Source organism: Eulemur rufifrons, chromosome 8 (assembly GCF_041146395.1).
Source record: "Eulemur rufifrons isolate Redbay chromosome 8, OSU_ERuf_1, whole genome shotgun sequence".
Classification (NCBI taxonomy): Eukaryota; Metazoa; Chordata; class Mammalia; order Primates; family Lemuridae; genus Eulemur; species Eulemur rufifrons.
In genome coordinates, this window is record NC_090990.1 from 112,681,229 (window position 1) to 112,702,314 (window position 21,086).

Below are 21,086 nucleotides of genomic sequence, written 5' to 3' on the forward strand. Positions count from 1 at the left end.
CCTGTGGAGAGAAGCGCACACCCTGCTCAGCTGCAGACAGGAGCTCCTCCGTGCCCAGCTTGAGCACCTTCTCTGGGCCATGAGCTTTAGGAAGCACGAGGGTGGGTGGGACGCACACCTTGTTCCTGGGCAGCTTTCAGTCCGGCACAGAGTCACTGTACGCAGTGATGAGTGCAACAGGAAGAAAGGGGAGCAGGAAGGGAGAGCCTGGGAGGAGGTGGCACTTAAGAGGGGTCTTGGAGGACAAACTAGATATGGCCCCATGGAGGGCTATGACATGAGAGGAACAATAATGTTGACTCCCAATTTTTGAGCACTTTTTGACCCAGGCACTGGACATGCATGTTCTTGAATCCTTCATGACTGTCCTACATGGTAGGATTATTATTACTTACTTTACAGATGAGCAAACCAAAGCTCAAAAAACTTGGACACAGCCTACACACCCATCAGTAAAATGCTGGCTAACTGCATTGTAGAGGGTCTACACAAATGCAGTCCCATCCAGACAGCTGTAAAAAAAACAATGGGAAAACGCTTTATGTACTGATGCATGCTTTGATATTCAATGATAATCCACTGTTAAGGAAAAAAGAAAAGTGTAGAACGATTTGTATAAAATGTATGAAAGGGAGGGATTACCTATGTTGCTCAAATATATATAAACTAGTCTGGAAAATGCATAGAAAAACTAATATTGTTTGCCACCAAGAAGAGAAACTGGTTGGCTGGGAGATAGAAGTAGAAGGGAGACTTATTTTTCTCCTGATTTCTTTATTACTTTTTGAGTTTCCAACCATGGGAATGTAATAGCAATTCAATTCAAACAAAATTTAGATTTAAAAAGGAAAAAATAAAACTGAGGCTAATAGAAGTCAAGTGATTTGCCCAAGGCCAGGCAGCACGTGGATGGAAGAGTCCAGAGCCCAGAAGCCTGCCCCACCCCCACTGCACTGCTCCTGCTCTCCTCCCCTTTCCTTTTCCTCCTCCATCCTTGATAGTTTGGGCCTCCCAAATCTAACTGAGGGTAGGCTAGAAATGGAAGGAATCCCAGGGAAGAAGAAGCACAGAGTACCTGGGAGTTGCCCAGCCACAGCAGGGCGGGAGCAGCCCCAGGAGGCAGCAGGGCTGCAGGCTCGGGGGTAGGCCTGGACCACTGCCTCTGTGCTCAGCTAGCCCCTGGGGGCACTCCTGGTCTCCCACAGGTGCCAGCACGGTTCTGAAAATACCAGAGGCCAAACCAATGCTGGGACTCAGCTGTTCCCTCAAATAAGGTGCATGATCTCTACCCACCCCTCTACCCCATTTTCAACTGTCTCCTCACTCACCTTTTGGGGGATCTTTCAGTTCTGTCTGCTCATCTACCGGCCTCAGACTCACGCCACCTGTACAGGTAGGAAGGATTCTTGGGGAGTTGCAAAGGACAGATGGAGTCCATGGCCTTGCAGGGGGTGAAGGAGGACCTGGGAGAGGGCAAGGGGCTGGGCTGGGCACTGAAGCCGGCCGCAGGTGCCTGGGCAGGGGGCAGTCTCTCCCTCTGCCCTGGGAATTTAGAATTTAGAGGCGCCCTTGCAGACTCTGGGAGCATGTAGAGGGGTGAGCCTGAGGAGAGTGGCCTGCGTGGGTGACGGTCGGGAGGTGCCTAAGAATCAGTGCTGTCCCATCTCTGCTCTTGGGAGGGAGCTGAGGATCAGGGAAGGAGCAGAACCTGACAGATTCCTGTGGAAAGAGGCCCCTGGGAAAGATTCCGGGGCCCTGAATCCTCTTCATCTCCACCTCCTACCCCCATGGCACTTGCTTCCTGGACTTGTGTGGAGCTGGCTCAGCTCTGCCACCCTCCCAGTCCTGCCCCCGAGGGCTAGCAGGAGGGCGTTCCAGGTCTCTGTGCCTCCGAGGCCACACCCCCAAGCAGCTTTCCATTTCTCCCTGAGGACCTCTCCTCCCTCACCCTCCAAAGAGGGGCAGAACTGAAACACAGGTTGGTGGGGCCCAGGAAGCACAGAGAACCCTGAGTCCTAGCTCTCAGGAGTGGGAGAGACAAGAGGGGGCTGTGGGGGAAGATGGAGGAAGATGGAGGAAGTGGTGCCAATACCCCCAGGTGGGTGTGCGGCCATGGAGGACAGCTCCCCACTCTTCTAGATGTATCTCTTTTCTGAGTAGGTCCTCTCCCTGCCCCCATCAGGAACCCTCATTTCGACCATTACAAACGCAGCTTTGTCTTCTCTCAGGTGATGCTATTTCTCTCTGAGCTGCCACACCCTCCAATCCAACTCAATCATCTCTCCTATGAACCCCAAGAAGTTGACAGGGGAACTCATTTGGGCCTGGATCTCTGGCATTCTGTTCCCTCCCTCAGCAAGAGCTAGAGAAAGAAGCTTCTGGGATTTGTTCTTCGGCTGCCATACTCCTGCCTCAGTTTCCCAGCCTGTTTTCCCCAAACTCCAATCTAGGCTATGGTGAGTCTGAGTTAGCAGCTTGCATACCAGCAAGGGTGTGGCGATGTGAACCACAAGAACCATCAACCTTTCTCCACCTTCTCCCGCACCCCTTCCCAGCGCCCACTCCTCCACATCCTGAGACCATATTTGAGACCTACCTGCCCCACAGCGGTGCCAATGGTTCGACTTGCTGGCCTGAAGTCCTCCTTGCCTCTGAGCCTGGGACCAAGACTCCGAAAGGCAGACTGCAGGAGGCAGCGGCCAGCTTGGGTGCTGTCTATCCCGGAGCCCTGTCCCCCTCACCAAGCTGCTGCGCCCCCGGGACGGCGGGGCTCTGGCCAAGCTGGCATCACCGGCAAGGTGGGCCCGGCTCTGGGCACCGGGGATCTCCGAGCCTGACCCCGCCAGCTCTGCAGAGCTCAGCCGGGGTCCCTCCGAGGATCCTGCCGGCAAGCCAGGGAGCGCGCAGCCGCCGCCGCCTGCTCCTCGCCCGGGGCCTCCCCCGCTCCTCCGGCCCGGCACGGACGCCGCCGCCTCCTTCGGGACAGCGCGGGGCGCTCGGCGGGGCGGGTCGGCACAGCCGGGACGCAGCGGCCCCTGGCGGCCAAGGGCAAGAAGAGGCTCGAAAGGACATCGGTCCCGCAGGTTCCGTTCGCCTGGACATCTCACTCGGCCAGGCCCTGGCAACTCCGAGGAGGTCCCGCAAAACCCTCGAGGTCTCATGGCCCCTAGTCCTGTGGCTCAGGGCAAGTAGGAGGTGTTGGGGGAAGGGCGCTGGGAGTGAGGAGTGATTGCCCAGACCCTCAGGGTTTTTGAGCTTTGAAAATTCTGGAACTGCACTGTCCAATACAGTAGCCAAACCCAATATGTTGTTATTTAAATCTAAATTAAATAAAACTTAAAATTCAGTTCCTCATTAGCACTCACCATATTTCAAGTGCTCAATAGGCACACGAAGCTAGGGACTACTGTATTGGACAGAGCAGATATAGAACATTCCCACTATTGCACTAATGTCTGTTTTGACAACACTCTTCTACATATTTGGGAGGGAATAATAAATATCTCTACCCCTGGAGAGGTGCCCTGAGGGTGGGAGGACTAGGGAAGTTAGGAGCGTGGGGGCCCTGGGCAGGAGGGCTGCAACAGGCTGGTGAATGGTCCCTATGGAGAATAGGTGTGAATCCCAACTAGGGAACAAAACTCTGAGATGTAGTTTCTGAATCAGAAAAATTGTAATGTAATAAATTACAATTGTATAATTATTTACAGGGCTCTATTTTAGATGTGAAAAGATTAGACAAATGGGATGGAAAGTTGTTCTGTGAATTTGTCTCTTAACAGAAGGGACACTCCTCTTAAAGGTTGGGGTAACACGGAGGGGAGGGGCAAGGGCGAAGAAGCCCAGTTCTGGGCCCTGAGCCACTGGAGCTCCTCTGGCAGGGCCAGCCACTGAGCAGAGTCTCAGCTCTCAGCAGAGAAAAACATCCCACAAGTCTCTGTTCTCACCCCACCCCCTTTCCCTCTCACTTTCTGCTGCCTCAGGGATGAGTAGAGGTGATGGGGCAGTGTGAGGATGGAGGAGGTGTGATAGTGCCAGGAATCGGAGGTGAGAGGTTCAGGGAGAGGAGAGTCTTAGGGTTTGGATATGGCTGGGAGGCTGTTCTGGAGCCCAAGGAAGCCATTGACTTTTCTGCTGACCTTTGGTGCTAGAGCTGGGGGGTCTCTGGGCCCTGGCTCTGCGGCCCGCTTGCAGCCACACTTGGTGGGTGCTGTGAAGAGCAGGGCATAGGGAGCTGGGTAACATGGAGAAGTGGTAAGTAAACTGTCCCAGAAACACTGAATAATAAAAATAATCAGGAGTTCTATTTTTTCCTTCAGTCTTTGGCTTGTCACTGTGGTTCTGCCATTTATCTGAGAGCTGGGTCCAGTTTTTCTCAAACAGGAGGGAAAACCCATAGCAGCAGCCTGTTCTTTGTTCCCATCTGCCTTTGCTGCTCTATGTGCCTTTGGGTCTGATTTTTTTTCTCTTTTGTGATGTTTTCTCTGTCTGTCTCTGAACTAGTTCAGACATAACATAGCAGGCATGGCAAGTCTAAAAACCTGAATGGCCATTGTGAGGGATTTTTATTTGGAAGCTATCAGGAAAGCCACCCTTTTTAGAGGAACAGGTTAGCCCCAAGAAGCAGAAAGAGGTATGGTCAGGAAGCACCTGGCAGACAGAGCCCAGAGGTGGAGTCCCAATAATGAACTGGGTGCCAGTGGTCCCTGATGGCTACAATCAACTTGCATTAGGCCCACAAGGGCCTTGTCCCTATCTGAACTGTGTGTGTGGTATCTCTGGAGACATAGTGATCAACTCCCTGATAGGAGGTTTAGGGACAGAGCTCTTCTGGCATCAGGTCAGTACCTCCCTCCCCCAGAGGGGAGAAGACAGAAAGAACAGGCAGCCCAGTCCTCATCTTCCAGCAGGTGGGCTTTTCTACCGCTCAGGCAAGCGCTTAGCCTGGCCTCTGTTTCCCTCTGGTGGCAGCCACAGAACTTGCTCAGCATTTCTGGACTGCTCTCAGCCTGGCCCTAAGAGAAGGACGGTAGGGAGGACCCCCCACTCATCTCTCAGCCATTCATCTTCTTCCTAACCCTTCCTCCCTGATCTGGAGAAATCAGCTTGGTTATTAAGACAGACCGGGTCTGGGCGTCAGGGGGCTGACATGAACGCGAATCTCTCACTGGCTGTGTGACCTTTTGGGTCAAGTCACATAAAATGACAAGAGCATCCAGTTCTGCCTCATCAGTAAAACTGATAGATTAAAACCCACCTGGAAAGGTTGGTGTGTGGTATAAGAGACCTAATGTATGAAATGTGCTTTGTAGAGGGCCTAGTATGCAGTGAGTCCCCAATAAATGATAGTTACTTACGATGTTATTTAGGTCATTAAATATGAAATGTCCGATTTTGAATCAAAAATGTAGTTTATTATATCTCAAACAAGAAGCAGTACAATTAATCAAAGTATGTGCCTAAGCTATTGACACAGTTTTGCCATCTTAATGGTAGCTTGTTTATGCCAGAAGTGAAGAAGCCTGGAGAGTGAGTGGCAATGAAATTGTGAAAGGCATTTTCCACAGCTTATTGAAAATCGAATATTTTTCTTTGTAAGAAGTGCTAGCCAGTTGGTGCAAGTTCTGGTGAATATGGTGGATGACAGAGAGTTTATAAGTCCAACCTCTGTAGTTGAGCAGTGTTGTTTGTGCGACATGTGGTCGAGCATTGCCTTGCAAGAAGATTGGCCTGTCTCTATTGACCAATCTCAGCTGTTTAGTCTCAAGCATCCTCATCACTTCCTCCAACTGGTTACAGTAGACATCCCTTGTAATCGACTGACCAGGTTTCATGAAGCTGTAGTGGATAATACCAGTGCTGGACTACAAGACACTATTAGCTTTTTTTGATGAATATTCAGTTTTAGACTGTGTTTCCGCACTTCATCTTTATCCAACCATTGTGCCAAACACTTGTGATTGCCAAAAAGAATCCATTTTTGTCACACGTACCAAAACAGTATAGAAATGGTTCACCTTTATGTCATGACAGCAAGGAAAGGCAAGCTTCCAGACGATTTCTCTGCCGGTGCTCATTTAATTTATCCAGAACCCATCTATCCCAGCTTCTTTACCTTGCCCATTTGTTTTAAATGGTCCAATATTATTGGAATAGTAATGTCAAACCTTGCTGCTAATTCACTCGTAGGTTGAGATGGATTCGCTTCCACTATAGCTTTCAGCTTATCATTATTCAACTTTGTCTCAGTAACCCACATGGCTCATTTTCAAGATTAAAATCACCAGAACAGAACTTCTTAAACCATCCATGTACTGTGCATTCATTAACCACATCCTTCCCAAACAATTTGTTGATATTTCGAGCTGTCTGCACTGCATTTGTTCCACGACAGAACTCATATTCAAAAATAACACTTATTTTTGACTTACCCATGGTTTCACAAAAACTCCTCTAAAAAAATTTTGAAAGATAATCACAAGCTAAAACGTGCATTTGCAAGACTGAGGATGTACCTTCACCATAAAAATAAGACAAGAAGTGTCAAAGTGAGATGTCAGAAATATCAGCTGTCAAACTTAGTACTTAAGGTAATCAGACATTTCATACTTAATAACCTAATAGGTTATTATCGTTACTGACTAGTCCTGCTGTGGTCAGGGGGCCTCTAAATGTGGGGCAAAACTGGGTTCTGAGAAAGCAAGCAAGGTGGGAGTGGCAACCCCTCTGCTACATCTAGAAGTGGTTTCCATGGGGGAACAGCGGCGTCAAGGAGCCTAGGAATTTACCCCAGCTCCCTGATTCAGGGAGGTCGGCTGCAGCCTGCGTCGTTGCCACCCTCTCTCACTCCAGCAGCCGCAGCCGGAGATGGTGTCACACCAGGTGCTTCACACCCAGCAGCTCTGAAGCGGCTGTTTTCACTCTGAGGTCATCAGCTCCATGGCCCTCCGGGCAGGCTGGCCGCACTGAACCGAGAGCGAGGAGACCGCACCCCAACCCCCCCGTCACAATGAGGAAGTTCTGGCTGATGTCTATTCTAAACCTGAAATAAGGTTTTCTTCTCTCCGCCCCCTTCCGACAACAGACCCTTCCTAAGAAACTGAGGCGGGGCCACGCCGGAATGGGACGCGACAGAGGCCGGGCGGTTCCAGCGGTGGCCCAGAGCACGGGGAAGTTCTGCCCGGACCGGCCCAGCTGGCCCGGAGCCAATGGCCTGGAAGGGCCTGCTGGAGCGAGCACCGCCCACCCCGAGACCTAGGGGCGGGGCCTGATCGGGGGCGGGGCCACGGCCGAGGGCGGGGCAGGGAGGCAGCATGCTAAACCGGGTGCGCTCGGCCGTCGCGCACCTGGTGAGCTCCGGGGGTGCTCCGCCTCCGCGCCCCAAATCCCCGGACCTGCCCAACGCGACCTCGGCGCCGCCCGCCGCTGCTCCAGAAGCGCCCAGGAGCCCGCCGGCAAGGCCCGGGAGCGGGGCACCTGCGAAGGCTGTGGAGGCTCGAGCGAGCTTCTCCAGACCGACCTTTCTGCAGCTGAGCCCCGGGGGGCTGCGACGCGCCGACGACCACGCGGGACGGGCTGTGCAAAGCCCCCCGGACACGGGCCGCCGCCTGCCCTGGAGCACGGGCTACGCCGAGTGAGCGCCCTTTGGGGCACCCAGACCAGAATGGGACTCCCACCCCCCTCCCCAGCTTGGCATCCGGAGCGCTAGGATGCGTACCCCACGCCGCGCTCGGTGCCAGGAGCTCCCTTTTCCCAGGACCTTGGCTATCCTCTGGGCTTCGGGCCGCACCCCCTCCCAGCCCTCGCCAGTCGAGTGCAGCCTGAATCACCTTCTTCAGGACCTTCCGGCTCATTGACTACCCTCAGCCGCGCCGCCTCAGGACCCCGTTCCTTCCTAGAGCCGGGAGGGCGCAGGGCCCCGCAAAGGATGAGTTGGCCAGTTCTCAGTCGCGGCCCGGCGCTTTAAAGGCTAAGGGAGGAGGGATCTCAAGAAGGAGCGGGGTTCCTTTTAAAAGGCGAGATAGAGGTTGGGAAGACGCGCTCACCGCTCACCGGCTTCCCAACCCCAGCGCCCCAGTTCCCTGTCCCTCTTACTGTAGTTCCCTTCCCCCTCCACACCCAGAAATAGCCCGTGACACCGGGAGGCCGCCAGCTTCCTCAGGGGTGGGGGAGGCGCCGCGTAGGGTAGAAGGAGGGTCCCTTTTAGACGCACCTAGGCTGGCCGACTCGTGCGGGCCGGCAACGAAGCGGACCCCCTGGTCGGAGTGGCCGGCTTGCTATCCTGGGCTGTGTGTTCTTTTTCTTGCATCTGCCAGCAAAGTGGAGCACGGAGAGTGATAGGGGCGCTGAGGGCTCTGAGGGAGGTGGCCGGTGGCCCCGTCCCCCACCTGACCACCTCCTTTAGCTGCCTACGTGAGAGGAGTTTGTGGTTACAGTGGCTCCTGCCCAGTCCAGGTGGGCTTCCACTCCTACTCTATTTCAATTCCTCTTTCCGAGTCTGGGCTGGAGCACTTCCTCACTGGCAACGCAGCAGAAACTTTCACTGGATGGTTTTAGGATAAGGGTGGGTGTGCCCATGAAGGTGAGGTGCTGGGGACAAGGCACTAGGAGAGTTGACTGGGGCTAGGGGTGGGATGTAGGGTCTTGGATAGCAGGAAAGTAAAACGTCCTGCCCCCATTTCGCTCTTACCCCAGCAGCACCACCAGGGATGCCTCCTTTTCCAGGGATGGGGGAACTGAGGCAGGCAGGTGCTGCTGCTGGCCTTTCTGTGAGGTGATAGGGCCTGCCACCGAGACAGTACTCCTTGTGCCTTGCCCGCCCTCCCTTCTCCTCCTTCCTCTGGCCTGGATCCCAGGTGGCTGTGACCTTTCTCAGCTTGGCCAGCCAATAGGAGAGGATGTGTGTGTCTAAGGTGGAGGTTATTCCAGGACCTGGTCTGGTATCCAACCTGATGCGGTCATTCTGGCCCGGCAGGGTCATCAACGCGGGCAAGAGTCGGCACAATGAGGACCAGGCTTGCTGTGAAGTGGTGTATGTGGAAGGTCGGAGGAGTGTTATGGGAGTACCTAGGGACCCTAGCCGAGGCCAGGTAAGCCCCCACCCTCTTCCCTAGCCTCCAGAGACACAGTGACACCTCTCCCCCGAGACTTCAGGCCCCTGGTTTTAAATCTGAGACATGTGGAAGACCTGTCTCCTAAGTCACTGGCTTTCTACCTTCTGGCACAGAACCCTTACCTGGCATTGATCAGTTAGATTCTACCATTTCAGTATGAATGTTTATTTTTCCTCTTAAAAGGTAGAGGCTCTCATATTTATGGATGACTTAATTAATTACCAATGCTGATTTTTGCCTCTTTTATCCCGAGAGGGGCTTTCCTGAGGCTTTCCCTTTCTTGACACATAGTAGGTCCTATGTGAATAAGTGAATAAACCTAATTTGCCTTTAATACCAAGCACTGACCTCCTCTCTGATGTTTTATGTGGATGCTCAGAGTCCTGTTCTCCCTGCATCTCTCTCTCTCACCTCTAACTTTTCCTCCATCAGGGACTCTGCTTCTACTACTGGGGCCTGTTTGATGGGCATGCAGGGGGTGGAGCTGCCGAAATGGCCTCAAGGCTCCTGCATCGCCATATCCGGGAGCAGCTAAAGGACCTGGTAGAGATACTTCAGGACCCCTCGCCACCACCCCTCTGCCTACCCTCCACTCCAGGGACCCCAGGTTCTTCTGATCCCTCTCACTTGGTTGGTCCTCAGTCCTGCTGGTCTTCACAGAAGGAAGTGACCCATGAGAGCCTGGTGGTGGGGGCCATTGAGAATGCCTTCCAGCTCATGGTGAGTGGGTGACCTGGGCCAAGGGGCCCATTAGGCAAACACTCTAGTCAACTCTGTGTGGGAGCCAGGTGGCCTGAGGGGAGCAACCCCGAGAACCCACAACACCTTTGAGAGCCTGAGCAGAGCTTGGTTCAAAGGGGAGGAGAAGGGGCAGTTACACCCACGTCTTCCTTCCTCTCCTCCAGCATGGCTGGGCTGGGCCAGTCAAATTCTGCAGATGGGGTGGGGGAGAAAAGAGGGTGGCTGTGTGCCTGGAACCTCTTCTTCTTCCACTCCCTCTGACCCTTACGTGGCAGGATGAGCAGATGGCCCGGGAGCGGCGTGGCCACCAAGTGGAGGGGGGCTGCTGTGCACTGGTTGTGGTCTACCTGCTAGGCAAGGTGTACGTGGCCAATGCGGGCGACAGCAGGTATGGGGAGGGGGGGCTCTGAAATTGGCTGCAGGGTCTACATTCTCTGGGATGGGGTTGAATGAAGAGAGTGAGGTGGTAGGGGTTAAAAATCAAAGATTGGAGGGATCACAGACATAAGGAAAAGCCTGAAATATCCAGGAGGGGAAGAAAAATGGGGTCTGGGGAAAGAATCCTAAGGGTCATTATGGGGAGGGCCTGGTCTTTCTGGAATTTTCCATGAGGGGTCTGAGGAGAACCAGGCCCAAACCTTTTTTCTCTGGGCAGGGCCATCATTGTCCGGAATGGTGAAATCATTCCAATGTCCCGGGAGTTTACCCCGGAGACTGAGCGCCAGCGTCTTCAGCTGCTTGTAAGTAGGAAGCAAACTCTCCACCCCCATTCTTTGTTGGGTCTTGCGCCTCTCTGCACCCTATGTCCCTGAGAACTCTCACACCTCCAGCACATGCACAGAAAGCTCCTCCTGGGAGCTTAGTGGGAAGGCTGCTATGCAGGCTGAGTGAGGGCTGAGCGGGTGGGAGGACGCAGAAGGCAGGAGCCTGGGCTGGTCCAGTGCTCCCACTGTGGCCCCAGCTGAGGCAGGAAGTAGAGTCAGAGGTGGGGAAGGGAACAGCAAAGGCCCTTGAAAGGCAGCATGGCTTCCTGTTGAAACGCATGGGCTCTGGAGCTGGACGGCCTTGGGATGTATTCTGGTTTGAGTACTTTGCTAAATATCCGACCTCAACAATTCCCTTAACCTCTCTGTGCATCAATAGTTTCTGCCTTAAGGGCCGTTGTGAGGAGTAAATGAGTTAATATTAGAACAGGGTGTGGCACATGGTAAATTATATTTAAGGGCCTGCTATAAACAACATGGTCTGTATACCAGGGTGTGCTGTGGGCATAATGCCCCCTGGCCCTTCGCTCTATCCAGACATTCCCAACCCTAGGGCTTCCTGAAACCAGAGCTGCTGGGTGGTGAATTCACACACCTTGAGTTCCCCCGTAGACTTCAGCCCAAGGAGCTGGGGCAGAGGATGCTGTACCGGGACCAGAACATGACTGGCTGGTAACACTTCCCTCAGAGCTGGGCCCGTTCCCATGGCAACGCAACCAGTCCCTCACCAGCTGTGAAGTGGAAGCTGGAGGCTGGGCCAGGCTGGGAGTTGGGGGGATGTGGCCCTGCTAATGGGTTTGTGTGAGGGTGTGCAGCTCCTAGGGGAGGAGGCTTTGATACCTGGGTGATGCCTCCTCTACTCCCCCCTCCCCAGGGCCTACAAAAAGATCGAGCTGGAGGATCTCAGGTTTCCTCTGGTCTGTGGGGAGGGCAAAAAGGTAAACTCCATGGTAGAGGTGGGAGAGGGCAGGAGGACGCACTACAACTTGTCTAGGGAGGTGGAGGTTCTACCTGAGGGTAGGGGTGGGAGGGGTCTATGGTTTTACAGAGTCTGGGAGGGACTATAGCAGCAGCCCCTCCTCATTTCCTTTAGGCCCGGGTGATGGCCACCATTGGGGTGACCCGGGGCTTGGGAGACCACAATCTTAAGGTCTGCAGTTCCAACCTGCCCATCAAGCCCTTCCTCTCCTGCTTCCCTGAGGTGAGCTGTATGGGAGCCCCCTTAACCACACATTCCCTCTTCTGGGGGGGTCTCTCAGTGGCTCTTATCCCTCAGCTCTCTGTCCATCAAACCCACACAACAGTCCTCTCCACTGTCTTTCCCCATCAGGTACGAGTATATGACCTGACACAGTACGAGCACTGTCCAGATGATGTGCTAGTTCTGGGAACAGATGGCCTGTGGGATGTCACCAGCGATTGTGAGGTAGCTGCCACTGTGGACAGGGTGCTGTCGGCCTACGAGCCCAATGACCCGAGCAGGTAGGAGGTGCATGGCATGGTGATGAGGGGATGGCACTGGTGAAGGAAGGGGCAAAGGGAAGCAATGCCTGGGGACCCACATGTGGGTCTGTGTATCTATCTTCCCATATACACGATGGTACATGAATGTACACATGTGCTCCTGGCAGGTATACAGCCCTGGCCCAAGCTCTGGTCCTGGGGGCCCGGGGCACTCCCCGGGACCGTGGTTGGCGTCTCCCCAACAACAAGCTGGGTTCCGGGGATGACATCTCAGTCTTCGTCATCCCCCTGGGAGGGCCAGGCAGTTACTCCTGAGGGGCTCATCTGCATTCCTTCCACCACCATCCCAGCCTCTCCATACTTATCCCTCTCCCAGCCCAAATTCTGAAGTTGTCTCCCTGACTCTTCTTTAGTGACAATTTAACTGAAGAAGGGATGTCCACTAGATCCAAAATTTTAGCTACTGGCAAATAAAACAGATGGATAAAGATGTGTGTCTTTATTTGCTTTGGGTAGAAACTGAAAGGTAAGGAAAAACTCTGTGGGGTGGTGGAAAGAACACCAGAACAGTCCTAAAAATGTAGCATTTGCAGGTTTTTTCTTCTGCCTTCCACTTTTCTCACTCCACGCACTTGCCATGACTGTTCTCATTGATTACTCATGTCTTTGAAGTCGGTGTTTTCAGCCCAGACCGTTCCTGAGCTTTGGACCCATACATTCCAGTCATCTCCCCACCGTCTCCTAGACAGCCCTTTGGCACTTCAACTCAACATACCTCAAACTGAATTCACCGTTTCCCCCCATAACATGTTCCTTCTCCTGGTTCATCCTCTTGATGGGCACCAGCTCCACTGCTCAAGTTAGAAATCTTAGAATCAGTCACCCTTGGCTTTCATTTCTTCCCGGTCAAGCTAATGGATCACTAAGTATAGCTGATTATACATCTTAAAAAACATTTCATATTTGTCTCCTCTCCACCTCCACTGTCACCACCTTAGTTCTTTACTATGTCATCCTAACTTCAGTGGCTGCTTATTGTACCCAGAGAAAAACTGACATTCAACTCCTGAGCATGACATATGAGGACCTTCATGATCTGGCCACTGCTGCCTCCTCCAGCCTCATCTTTTACCACCACCACTCCCCTCCTGGATTCCCTTTAACTCTGTGGGCCTTTAGTAGCTCCAACTTATTATTTAAAATCTACATATCACCTTGAACCCTTCACCTGTCCCTCAGCCCATGCATCCCCCACTACAGCGATGACCTCCCATGTTAGAACTGTCCGTATTAGAAGTCAGTAGCCAGTGGCAGTTAAGAGCAGGGGCTCTAGAGTCCAGCTGTTCAGGTTCTGGTGCCAGATCTAACCCTAGCTCTGTAACCTCTCTGAGCCTCAGTTTGCTTATCAGGAAAATGGAGATATAACAGTACTACTTCCTAGGGTTGTTGTAGATAATGCATGTAGAGCCAGGTCCATGTGATAAGGGTTCAATAAATGTTAGCTCTCTTGAAATTGTATTCTTCATTTAGACTGTAAGTTGTTTGAAGGCAGAAATTGATCTTCAGCACACAGCTCTCACACACTCAATAAATGTTTACTGATTGAGTTAAGAGGCCTGGGGACAAAACTGCTGTGGACGTCAGTTTCCTCATTTATCAAATGTCTGGCTTGCACTTCAGGTCTTTAAAAGCTATATGATTTCTAACATTCATTCAGCAAACATTTGCTGAAAACCTAGTATGTGCTACACACTGTGCTGGACTGTGGGGGAAGGGGCAGGTTGGGGGATCCTGGGAGGCAGCAGGGAGAGACCACCGATTTTGGAGTCAGACAGGCCTGACCCTCTGAGTTCTTGCTCTGTCCCTTACAAATCTCAAAACATTTGTGCAAGCCACTTAAGTTCTCTGAGCTCGGTTTCCTTACAAGCAAAAGGGGATGGATATACTTACCCCAAAGATCTGTGATGAGTCTTAAAAGGGCTGAGCTATGCAATGTACCAAGCATAAGCCAGTGAAACGTTGGTAGATTTCCTCCTTCTACGTCCACTTCCTCAGCCGCCTTACAGGGAAGGAGACATGCATGTAGGTAAATATCTTATGTGCCGGGTCAGACCAGGCTAAGTGTCCCTAACCACACAGAAAGGATACAGTAGGAGTGGGAATTGAATTCCTAACTGAGGATCCAGAAGCATTTCTAGGAGAGCCCCTTGAGGGGTAGGTAGGAACTGGACTCGTGGAAATTCCAGGCCGCGGAAGAAAGGGAATCGTGCGGTGGAACGGTGGTCCGGGTCTGAACGCTTCTGAAAAGTCTTCAAGGCTGGGGGATGCTGCTGGGCTGTACTTGCTCCGCAATGATTCTAGGAGCAGAGTGGACATCTTCTGCACCCTCCGCCCCCGGGGGCGCCAGGACCAGTCCCGCCTCCCGCCAGGTCGCAAGTGAGGCAGGAGCGCGTGGCCGGTTGGCCACAGGAGGGCAGCAGCGGCCCTTCCTGACCCCACCCCGAGCGCCTCTCAACTTTCCCGACGCCGGTCCTCCCCAGGGGCTGGAAGGTGGGGCAGAGCCTGAGTCCTTGGGGGGCCCGCCCGCCCGTCCGTCCGCTCGCCCCGCTCGCCCCGCTCCTCCGCAGTCCCGGAATCTCCCGGCGACTTCCCCCAGCCCAGCGGGCCGGCGCCCCAGACCTCGGGCCTGCGGCAGGGGCGAGCCGCGGCTGCTCTGGGCGGGGGCCGGGGGCGGGCCGAGCCAAGGGCCGCCCCCGGGCCGACCCTCCCCCTGTCCCGCCCGCCCCTCCCCGCCGCCGCGCAGGAGGAGGGCGGGGCGGGGCCCCTGGGGTCAGTCTCAGCCTCCGGCACCGGCCGCGCAGCTGGAGGCGGCGGAGCGGAAGGTACCCGGGGCTGGGAATGTGGGCGGCGGGGCGTCCTGGGAACTCGCCCCCGGGAGAGCACTTTCCCCCGCTCCACTCTCCTGGAGCTCGGGGCGCGGCTCGGGAGGGGATCTGGCCCGAGCATGGGCGGCGTTCCCTTCCCTTGGAAACGGCGTCCGGGCTGAGCAGGGGTCCGGCCGGGTCGGCCCCTTCCCGGGCTGCCGCGAGCGGCCCTCGGAACTGCCGGGCAGGACTCTTGCCTCCTGGGGTCCGGACCAGAGCCTCTTCCCTTCCCTCCCGGCTTCTCAGAACCTGCCCCGCCGGGCGAGGGGCGAGGGAGCGACTTGGATCTTCGCAAGGGAGCCTCGGCCCAGACTCCGTAGCTCCCAGGCCGGGCGGCCCAAAGGGGACCTGGAGAGGGGTGGGGGCGGGAGTTCCCCCAGGCCAGGATGGCGGAATGGCGGGAATAGGGGCGGGATGTGACTGTGAGAGCTGCCGCTGCTCGGCGGGGCCGCCTTAGACGGTTCCTGGAACCTGCCTGTGTTTTGGGGTAGGGAAGATCCGCGAAAGATCCAGCTCCTGTGTGTGCGAGAGAGAAAGAGAGAGAGAGGGAGAAAGATTCTCTCCCCTCCTTCCCACTCTGGAAAGAAGCATAAGATTATTTTGGGGGGTTGGGCTGGGAGATCCTGGGCTGAATCCTGCCCTCAGTTCTGGTTTTGAAGTTGCGGGTGAGGTATTTCCTGAAGACTGATTGCTTCCCTAGATCTTGGGGCAGGGGGCGAAAGGGCCAGCAGCTTCAGCTGGCCCCTCTGGCTCATCTGGGAAATCAAGAGAACGACTGAAGAGAGGTCTGGTGTATCCACAGTGTCTTGTGTCGCTCAGAAGGCCCCAGAAGTTCCAGGCTCCATTCCAGGCCCTGTGTGGGGTTTGCTCCTCTTAGGGTCAGTGGGACAGTTCCTCTGGGGCTACCTCTTACAGGGAGTTGTTGTCCATGCCATCTTGGCCTTGGTTGGGCCCAGTGTCCTGGCCTGGCCTGGCCTGGCCTGCCTGCTCTTCTGGCGCAACCAGAGCCTGGAGGGAAAGTCTTCTAATTGAGCTGGAGGCTCCAGGTCCCTTAATGCATGCCCCTAACTTGAAATTCTGGCCTCTGCCTCCCACCATCTGGTGCCACCCAAACTGCCCTGCCGGGGTATAGCAGGGGCATAGCAGAGGCATACTCACACCTAAGTGGCTGGTATTCATCCGATAGTGACTGCCCTCCATCAGCACTGCCCACCCGGGTTGGGGCTACTCCAGCCTGTCTTTATACAGTGGCACCAGTTGAACTAATGGGAGTGGGTGGGGGAGTTGGAAGAAGTCCTAGTGTCAGTCACCTGGGTAGAATTCCCAAAGAACGGCCTTTTTGGAAGATGGTTCCCATTTTTGGAGGGGATCTGCTGGCAGGGCGAATGCCTTCTTGCCTGTCTTTTAGGGTAACAGGGAGAGCCCCTTTTGTGGTAGGGAGAGTGCGGCTGTGAACTCCCATAAATTCTCTCTGACTCATGTCCACTTCCCCCACATCCCAGTGTTGTGCGTGTGTGGTGTGTGTGTGTGGAGGGGAGGGAGGGGCCGCCGGGATCCCACTGTTGAAGAGAGAGATAGCCTTGGGCTAGAGTATTTGCCTCCTAAAAAGCAGGGCTGTGAGGTGGTATGTGGGGAGTCGAAGAGTTCAGCTCAGTTTGACAGGATGTGGCTCTGAGAGGAAAAGCCAGGTTTGGGGCAGAGATCGGGTTACCGTCCCCTTCTTAACTGCTCCCTGCCTGGTTGGTGCTGCGCCTGGCCCTCATTTTTCTCTCCTTTTGGGGCTCCTCCCAGCCCAGGCTCTAGCCCCCTCCCCCTTCCCAACAGCCTTGACTTCTCAGCCCCGGAGCCCGCCCTCTCTTCCTCCCAGGCTGTAGGCCTGGGAACTTCAGCCGGCTGGAGGTCTGCACCCCTCCCCAGGGAAGAAGGAAGTGAGGGAAGCTCCGAAGGTGTGATGAACTGGGCAGATGCTCGTTCATGTGTGTTGGGGGAGGAGGACACACAGAAAGCCAGGGAAGCTGACTCCTTGCCCTGAGTCACAGGGAGGGGTGGGCAGGGCCTTTGGGTGAGCTGGACAGAGGGAGGAAGGGGTTGTTCCAGAGAATGGGTGGAGGTGATTCCCTAGTGGATTATTCTGTTGCTCTGCTGTGGTGGATGTGTGGCGCTGTACAGTGTGGTCATTGTCCCCTGCCAGGAGCTGAGTGACCCAGTGTTGCTGCCAGGCCCAGGAGGAAGGGGGGAGGAGGGCAGGCTGCCCGAATGGGAGCTGTAGGCACTTCAGGGACTGAGCCTCCTTTGTGTGATTCGGGGCTTTGGGGACCAGGTGGGGTGGGCCAGGGAAGCCAGCCGGCTACTGCCACTGTCGTCTGTCTGGGTTTCCCTGCTTCTTCTCTCCTTCCCACCTCTGGGGTGATATGTAGAAAAGGCACAGACTTAAGTCACACAGGCTTGCTTTGAGCGATGTCCCTGCCGCTTATGTGCCATGACTCTGAATACATCTTAACTTCACTGAGCCTTGGTTTTCTTGTTTGTCAAAATGGGAAGTGCACCATCTACCTTCCAGGCGTCTAGGGAGATAATTTCTGTCATAATGCCAAAAATAGTGCCTGGGCTCTGTGAGTATTCTTTCCCTTACCCACCCACCACCTGGTAGCTGGTGCCACTAGTCTGTGGTCTTGCAGAGAGGACTCCTTATTTGTGACTGGGCAGGTGTGACTCGTGCAGAGGGACAGTCTGTTCTAGATTGGACCTTTGAGATTATTAAACTTTAAATGCATCAAAATCCTGGTAACAAATGAAGTCTGACTTGAAATCCTGATATGTAATGTAGATAAAAGCAGGGCATGTCCCTGATCTCTGAGCATGTCTCTGGGTATCTGGGGTCCCCCAGTTGGCGAGTGGATTAGATTGAAACTCATGTTTTCTGGCTCCCAAGTGGGTTCTTCTTCCATCTCCCACTGCTGTACTTTAACCCATCTAGGGAGACCTGTCCCTGACCCAGAGATTAGGAATTTCGAGCTCTGTTGCCTGCACAATTGGTTCTTGACAGGAACATGCCTGAGCAAGCTCCCTTTGCTGGATGCCTTGGTTTCCAGGAAGGTTTGGGGGGCTCTAGAGAAGTGATTTTGACCTTACTGGCTTTTCCCCAAATCCCCACTGCCTGTTGCCTGCTAGCCCCAGCCATGGCTGCAATCCGAAAGAAGCTGGTGATCGTGGGGGATGGTGCCTGTGGGAAGACGTGCCTCCTCATCGTCTTCAGCAAGGACCAGTTTCCAGAGGTCTACGTCCCTACCGTCTTTGAGAACTATATCGCAGACATCGAGGTGGACGGCAAGCAGGTGAAGGCGGAGAGCCCCTTCCCAGCTCACCTTGGGGCCCTGCCCCCGGTCACTTAGAGACCTAGTGCGTCCTTCCCCACCCCACCCACGTCCTTGCTTCATTCTCCCTGCCAGGACCAGTAAAAGTTAGGAAGTGAAATTGTGATCTTAGGAAACCTGGATCTACCTTCTGATAGAAAGGCTACCACTCACTAGCTCCGTAATCCATGCTGAAACTCCCCCAGCTGCAAAACGGGGGAGACCTCCCTCAGAGGGCTGTGAGAATTAACCAAATTTATGGTGTTCACAATGGCAATTCATATACTATGCAAAGGTCAAACACGTCTTAGATTTAAAAAAAAAACAAAAACCCTAACTTGACCTAATTTGTGTGACAGTGATAAATACAATGCCTGGCACATAACAAGTGCTCAGTAGAGATGTTCAGTGAGCCTAAAGGACTGACTGGTGGTTTCAGAGCGGGCCTCTGGGTGGCAGGGTTGGGGCCCTCAGGCTAGCCACTCACTGTCCTGTTTATCAGGTGGAGCTGGCTCTGTGGGACACAGCAGGGCAGGAAGACTATGATCGTCTGCGGCCTCTCTCCTACCCGGACACCGATGTCATCCTCATGTGCTTCTCCATCGACAGCCCTGACAGCCTGGGTGAGGGCACGGGGGAGGGTGGGATCAGCAGGGGCCTCTTCCTTGGCCCGTCTGCAGCATCTCCAGATGCGGGGGGCGCAGCAGCGCTCACCCCGTTGGTCTCCTGGACTGTGGCAACCCCAGCACCGGACAGGAGGGGTTTAGAGCTGTGCAAGGAACTGTCATGCTGAGTGGCCTCTGAGACCGCTGTGGGAAGATGAGGGGGCCCCCGAGGGAGCTTTCTAGCCTAAGTGGAGGCCTTGACACCTGTTGGGACATGTCTGTGCAGAAAACATTCCTGAGAAGTGGACCCCGGAGGTGAAGCACTTCTGCCCCAACGTGCCCATCATCCTCGTGGGAAATAAGAAGGACCTGAGGCAGGACGAGCATACCAGGAGGGAGCTGGCCAAGATGAAGCAGGTGGGTGCCGCTGCCAGGCTGGAGCCCTTGGGGAGGAAGGTACCCTCGGAGGGGTTGCAGACTGGGAAAGGGAGCGTCTCTTCGGCAGTGGCCCCATTAGAGGAGACGGTGACGTCCACCTCCTAGTGTCTGCACCCTGGTGAGGGAGAGCCGGAAGGGTGCTCAGTGTCTGATAAAATTTCTGATGAAATTATTAGAGAAATATGAAGTGACTTGTCTAAGTTCGCTTGGCATTTTTATTCCAGTTTATTGTCCATCCGGTGTTTGGAATTAAGATGACTAGGAAAAATCTCTGCCCTCAGGGAGACTTCTGATAGTTCACTTGGGGGATGCGCCTCGCCTTGTGCCATCAGAGTGCCTCTGGGGGGGAGTGAGCTGACATGGGTGCAGGCGGGAGGGCGCTGTAAGTGGCTGGAAGAAAGGCCAGGAGGGCGAGAGGGACCTGGTAAGTGTCTCTCTAGCCAGAGGGCTAGAGTTTATTAGAGAAAGCTGCCAGGATAAGGAATGCAGGCTATCTTGCAAGGATAATTGTAGCAAGGTTTTAAAATGGGGATAGATGTCAGGTCTGCATGTTAGAAAAATAATTCTGGTGGCTACAGAGGATGTAACGGAGGAAAGTGAGAGTGGAGGCAGGGAGGTCAGGAGGTGGCGGACACTCCTTCAGGCAAGAGAACGTGCACTATGGGGTGCAAGGCTGCGTGGCAGTGGACGGAATAGACTGGAGAGAATTTTGAATGTAAACATGAGTGCTGGATCCCTGACCATGAAGCTGCCCAGGGTAGCCTGGGGTCTGGGTGCTTTTTGGGGTCAGGGCGGGAGGTATTTGTTTTAGTACTACGCTTATGGGTGAGGTGGGAAGAGGTACACGAGCCACCAGCTTCCTCTGACCCCTCATCTTCTTGTCTTCTCAGGAGCCTGTTCGGTCTGAGGAAGGCCGGGACATGGCGAACCGGATCAGTGCCTTTGGCTACCTTGAGTGCTCAGCCAAGACCAAGGAGGGGGTACGGGAGGTATTCGAGATGGCCACTCGCGCCGGGCTCCAGGTCCGCAAGAATAAGCGCCGGAAGGGCTGTCCCATCCTCTGAGATCCCCAAGGCTTCCCTTACATGCCCCACTCTCTTCACAGGGGTGCAGACATTCCCCACCCGCCACCCCCAGCCTCTTAGGACTCCATGCTGAAGGCTCCCTTTTCAGTTCCCTCCTGCCCAGGACTGCACCGAATTTCCCCAGCCCCAAGGTGGTGGTGGTGGTAGGCCCTCGCCCAGTCCCCTGGGAACCCAGGCCTATGCCCTGCCCTTCCTGAGCAGAGCCCCTGGGGCTCTTGCTCCCTTTGACCTTCCCTAGAGGATGGTCACACACCAGCACTTTATATACTTCTGGCTCACAGGAGAGTGCCTGGGGTAGGGGACTTAGAGGACATAACCCAGAGTCCCAGGCCCCTGGGGTTTCTGCTTTGGGCAGGGGCCTTGTCAGTGACTGCACTTGGTGGGGGGCATGAATAAAGACCACAGGTTCCAACATGTGTGTGGCAATTTCCTGTCTTTCTCTCCCTGTCTGGGCTGCAAGCCTGGAGTCCCATCGCTCCTCATTTCCAAGTTGCTTGCCAGGCTGGCCCCCTGTCTGTAAAGGCAAGACTCTGGCCAGCAGGGTGGAGTCTTAGAGCCGAGGATGAGGTCATGCCTGGCTCTGGGCCTAGGAGGCGGGT

The 21,086-nt window shown here is 54.6% G+C and overlaps 2 protein-coding genes across 4 annotated transcripts; both read left to right on the plus strand.

The window, feature by feature from the left end:
• The first annotated feature begins 7,282 nt into the window (after window positions 1–7,282).
• Window positions 7,283–12,570, plus strand: PPM1J (protein phosphatase, Mg2+/Mn2+ dependent 1J). The gene is made up of 10 exons (XM_069478963.1): window positions 7,283–7,633; window positions 8,975–9,089; window positions 9,546–9,833; window positions 10,130–10,242; window positions 10,510–10,594; window positions 11,172–11,290; window positions 11,493–11,556; window positions 11,712–11,819; window positions 11,949–12,100; window positions 12,250–12,570. Exons 1-10 carry the CDS (start codon window positions 7,314–7,316, stop codon window positions 12,395–12,397), a joined length of 1,512 nt encoding a protein of 503 aa, XP_069335064.1. The 5' UTR covers window positions 7,283–7,313; the 3' UTR covers window positions 12,398–12,570.
• A 2,050-nt stretch (window positions 12,571–14,620) lies between these two features.
• Window positions 14,621–21,031, plus strand: RHOC (ras homolog family member C). 3 transcript variants are annotated; one of them, XM_069478966.1, is made up of 6 exons: window positions 14,915–14,964; window positions 16,831–16,905; window positions 18,178–18,341; window positions 18,862–18,982; window positions 19,251–19,381; window positions 20,293–21,031. In XM_069478966.1, exons 3-6 carry the CDS (start codon window positions 18,186–18,188, stop codon window positions 20,464–20,466), a joined length of 582 nt encoding a protein of 193 aa, XP_069335067.1. In that variant the 5' UTR covers window positions 14,915–14,964; window positions 16,831–16,905; window positions 18,178–18,185; the 3' UTR covers window positions 20,467–21,031. The 3 variants fall into 3 exon arrangements, with proteins under 3 accessions (XP_069335065.1, XP_069335067.1, XP_069335068.1); XM_069478967.1 differs by lacking the exon at window positions 14,915–14,964 and adding an exon at window positions 15,108–15,211; XM_069478964.1 differs by lacking the exon at window positions 16,831–16,905 and having other exon boundaries at window positions 14,621–14,964.
• The last annotated feature ends 55 nt before the right edge of the window (window positions 21,032–21,086 follow it).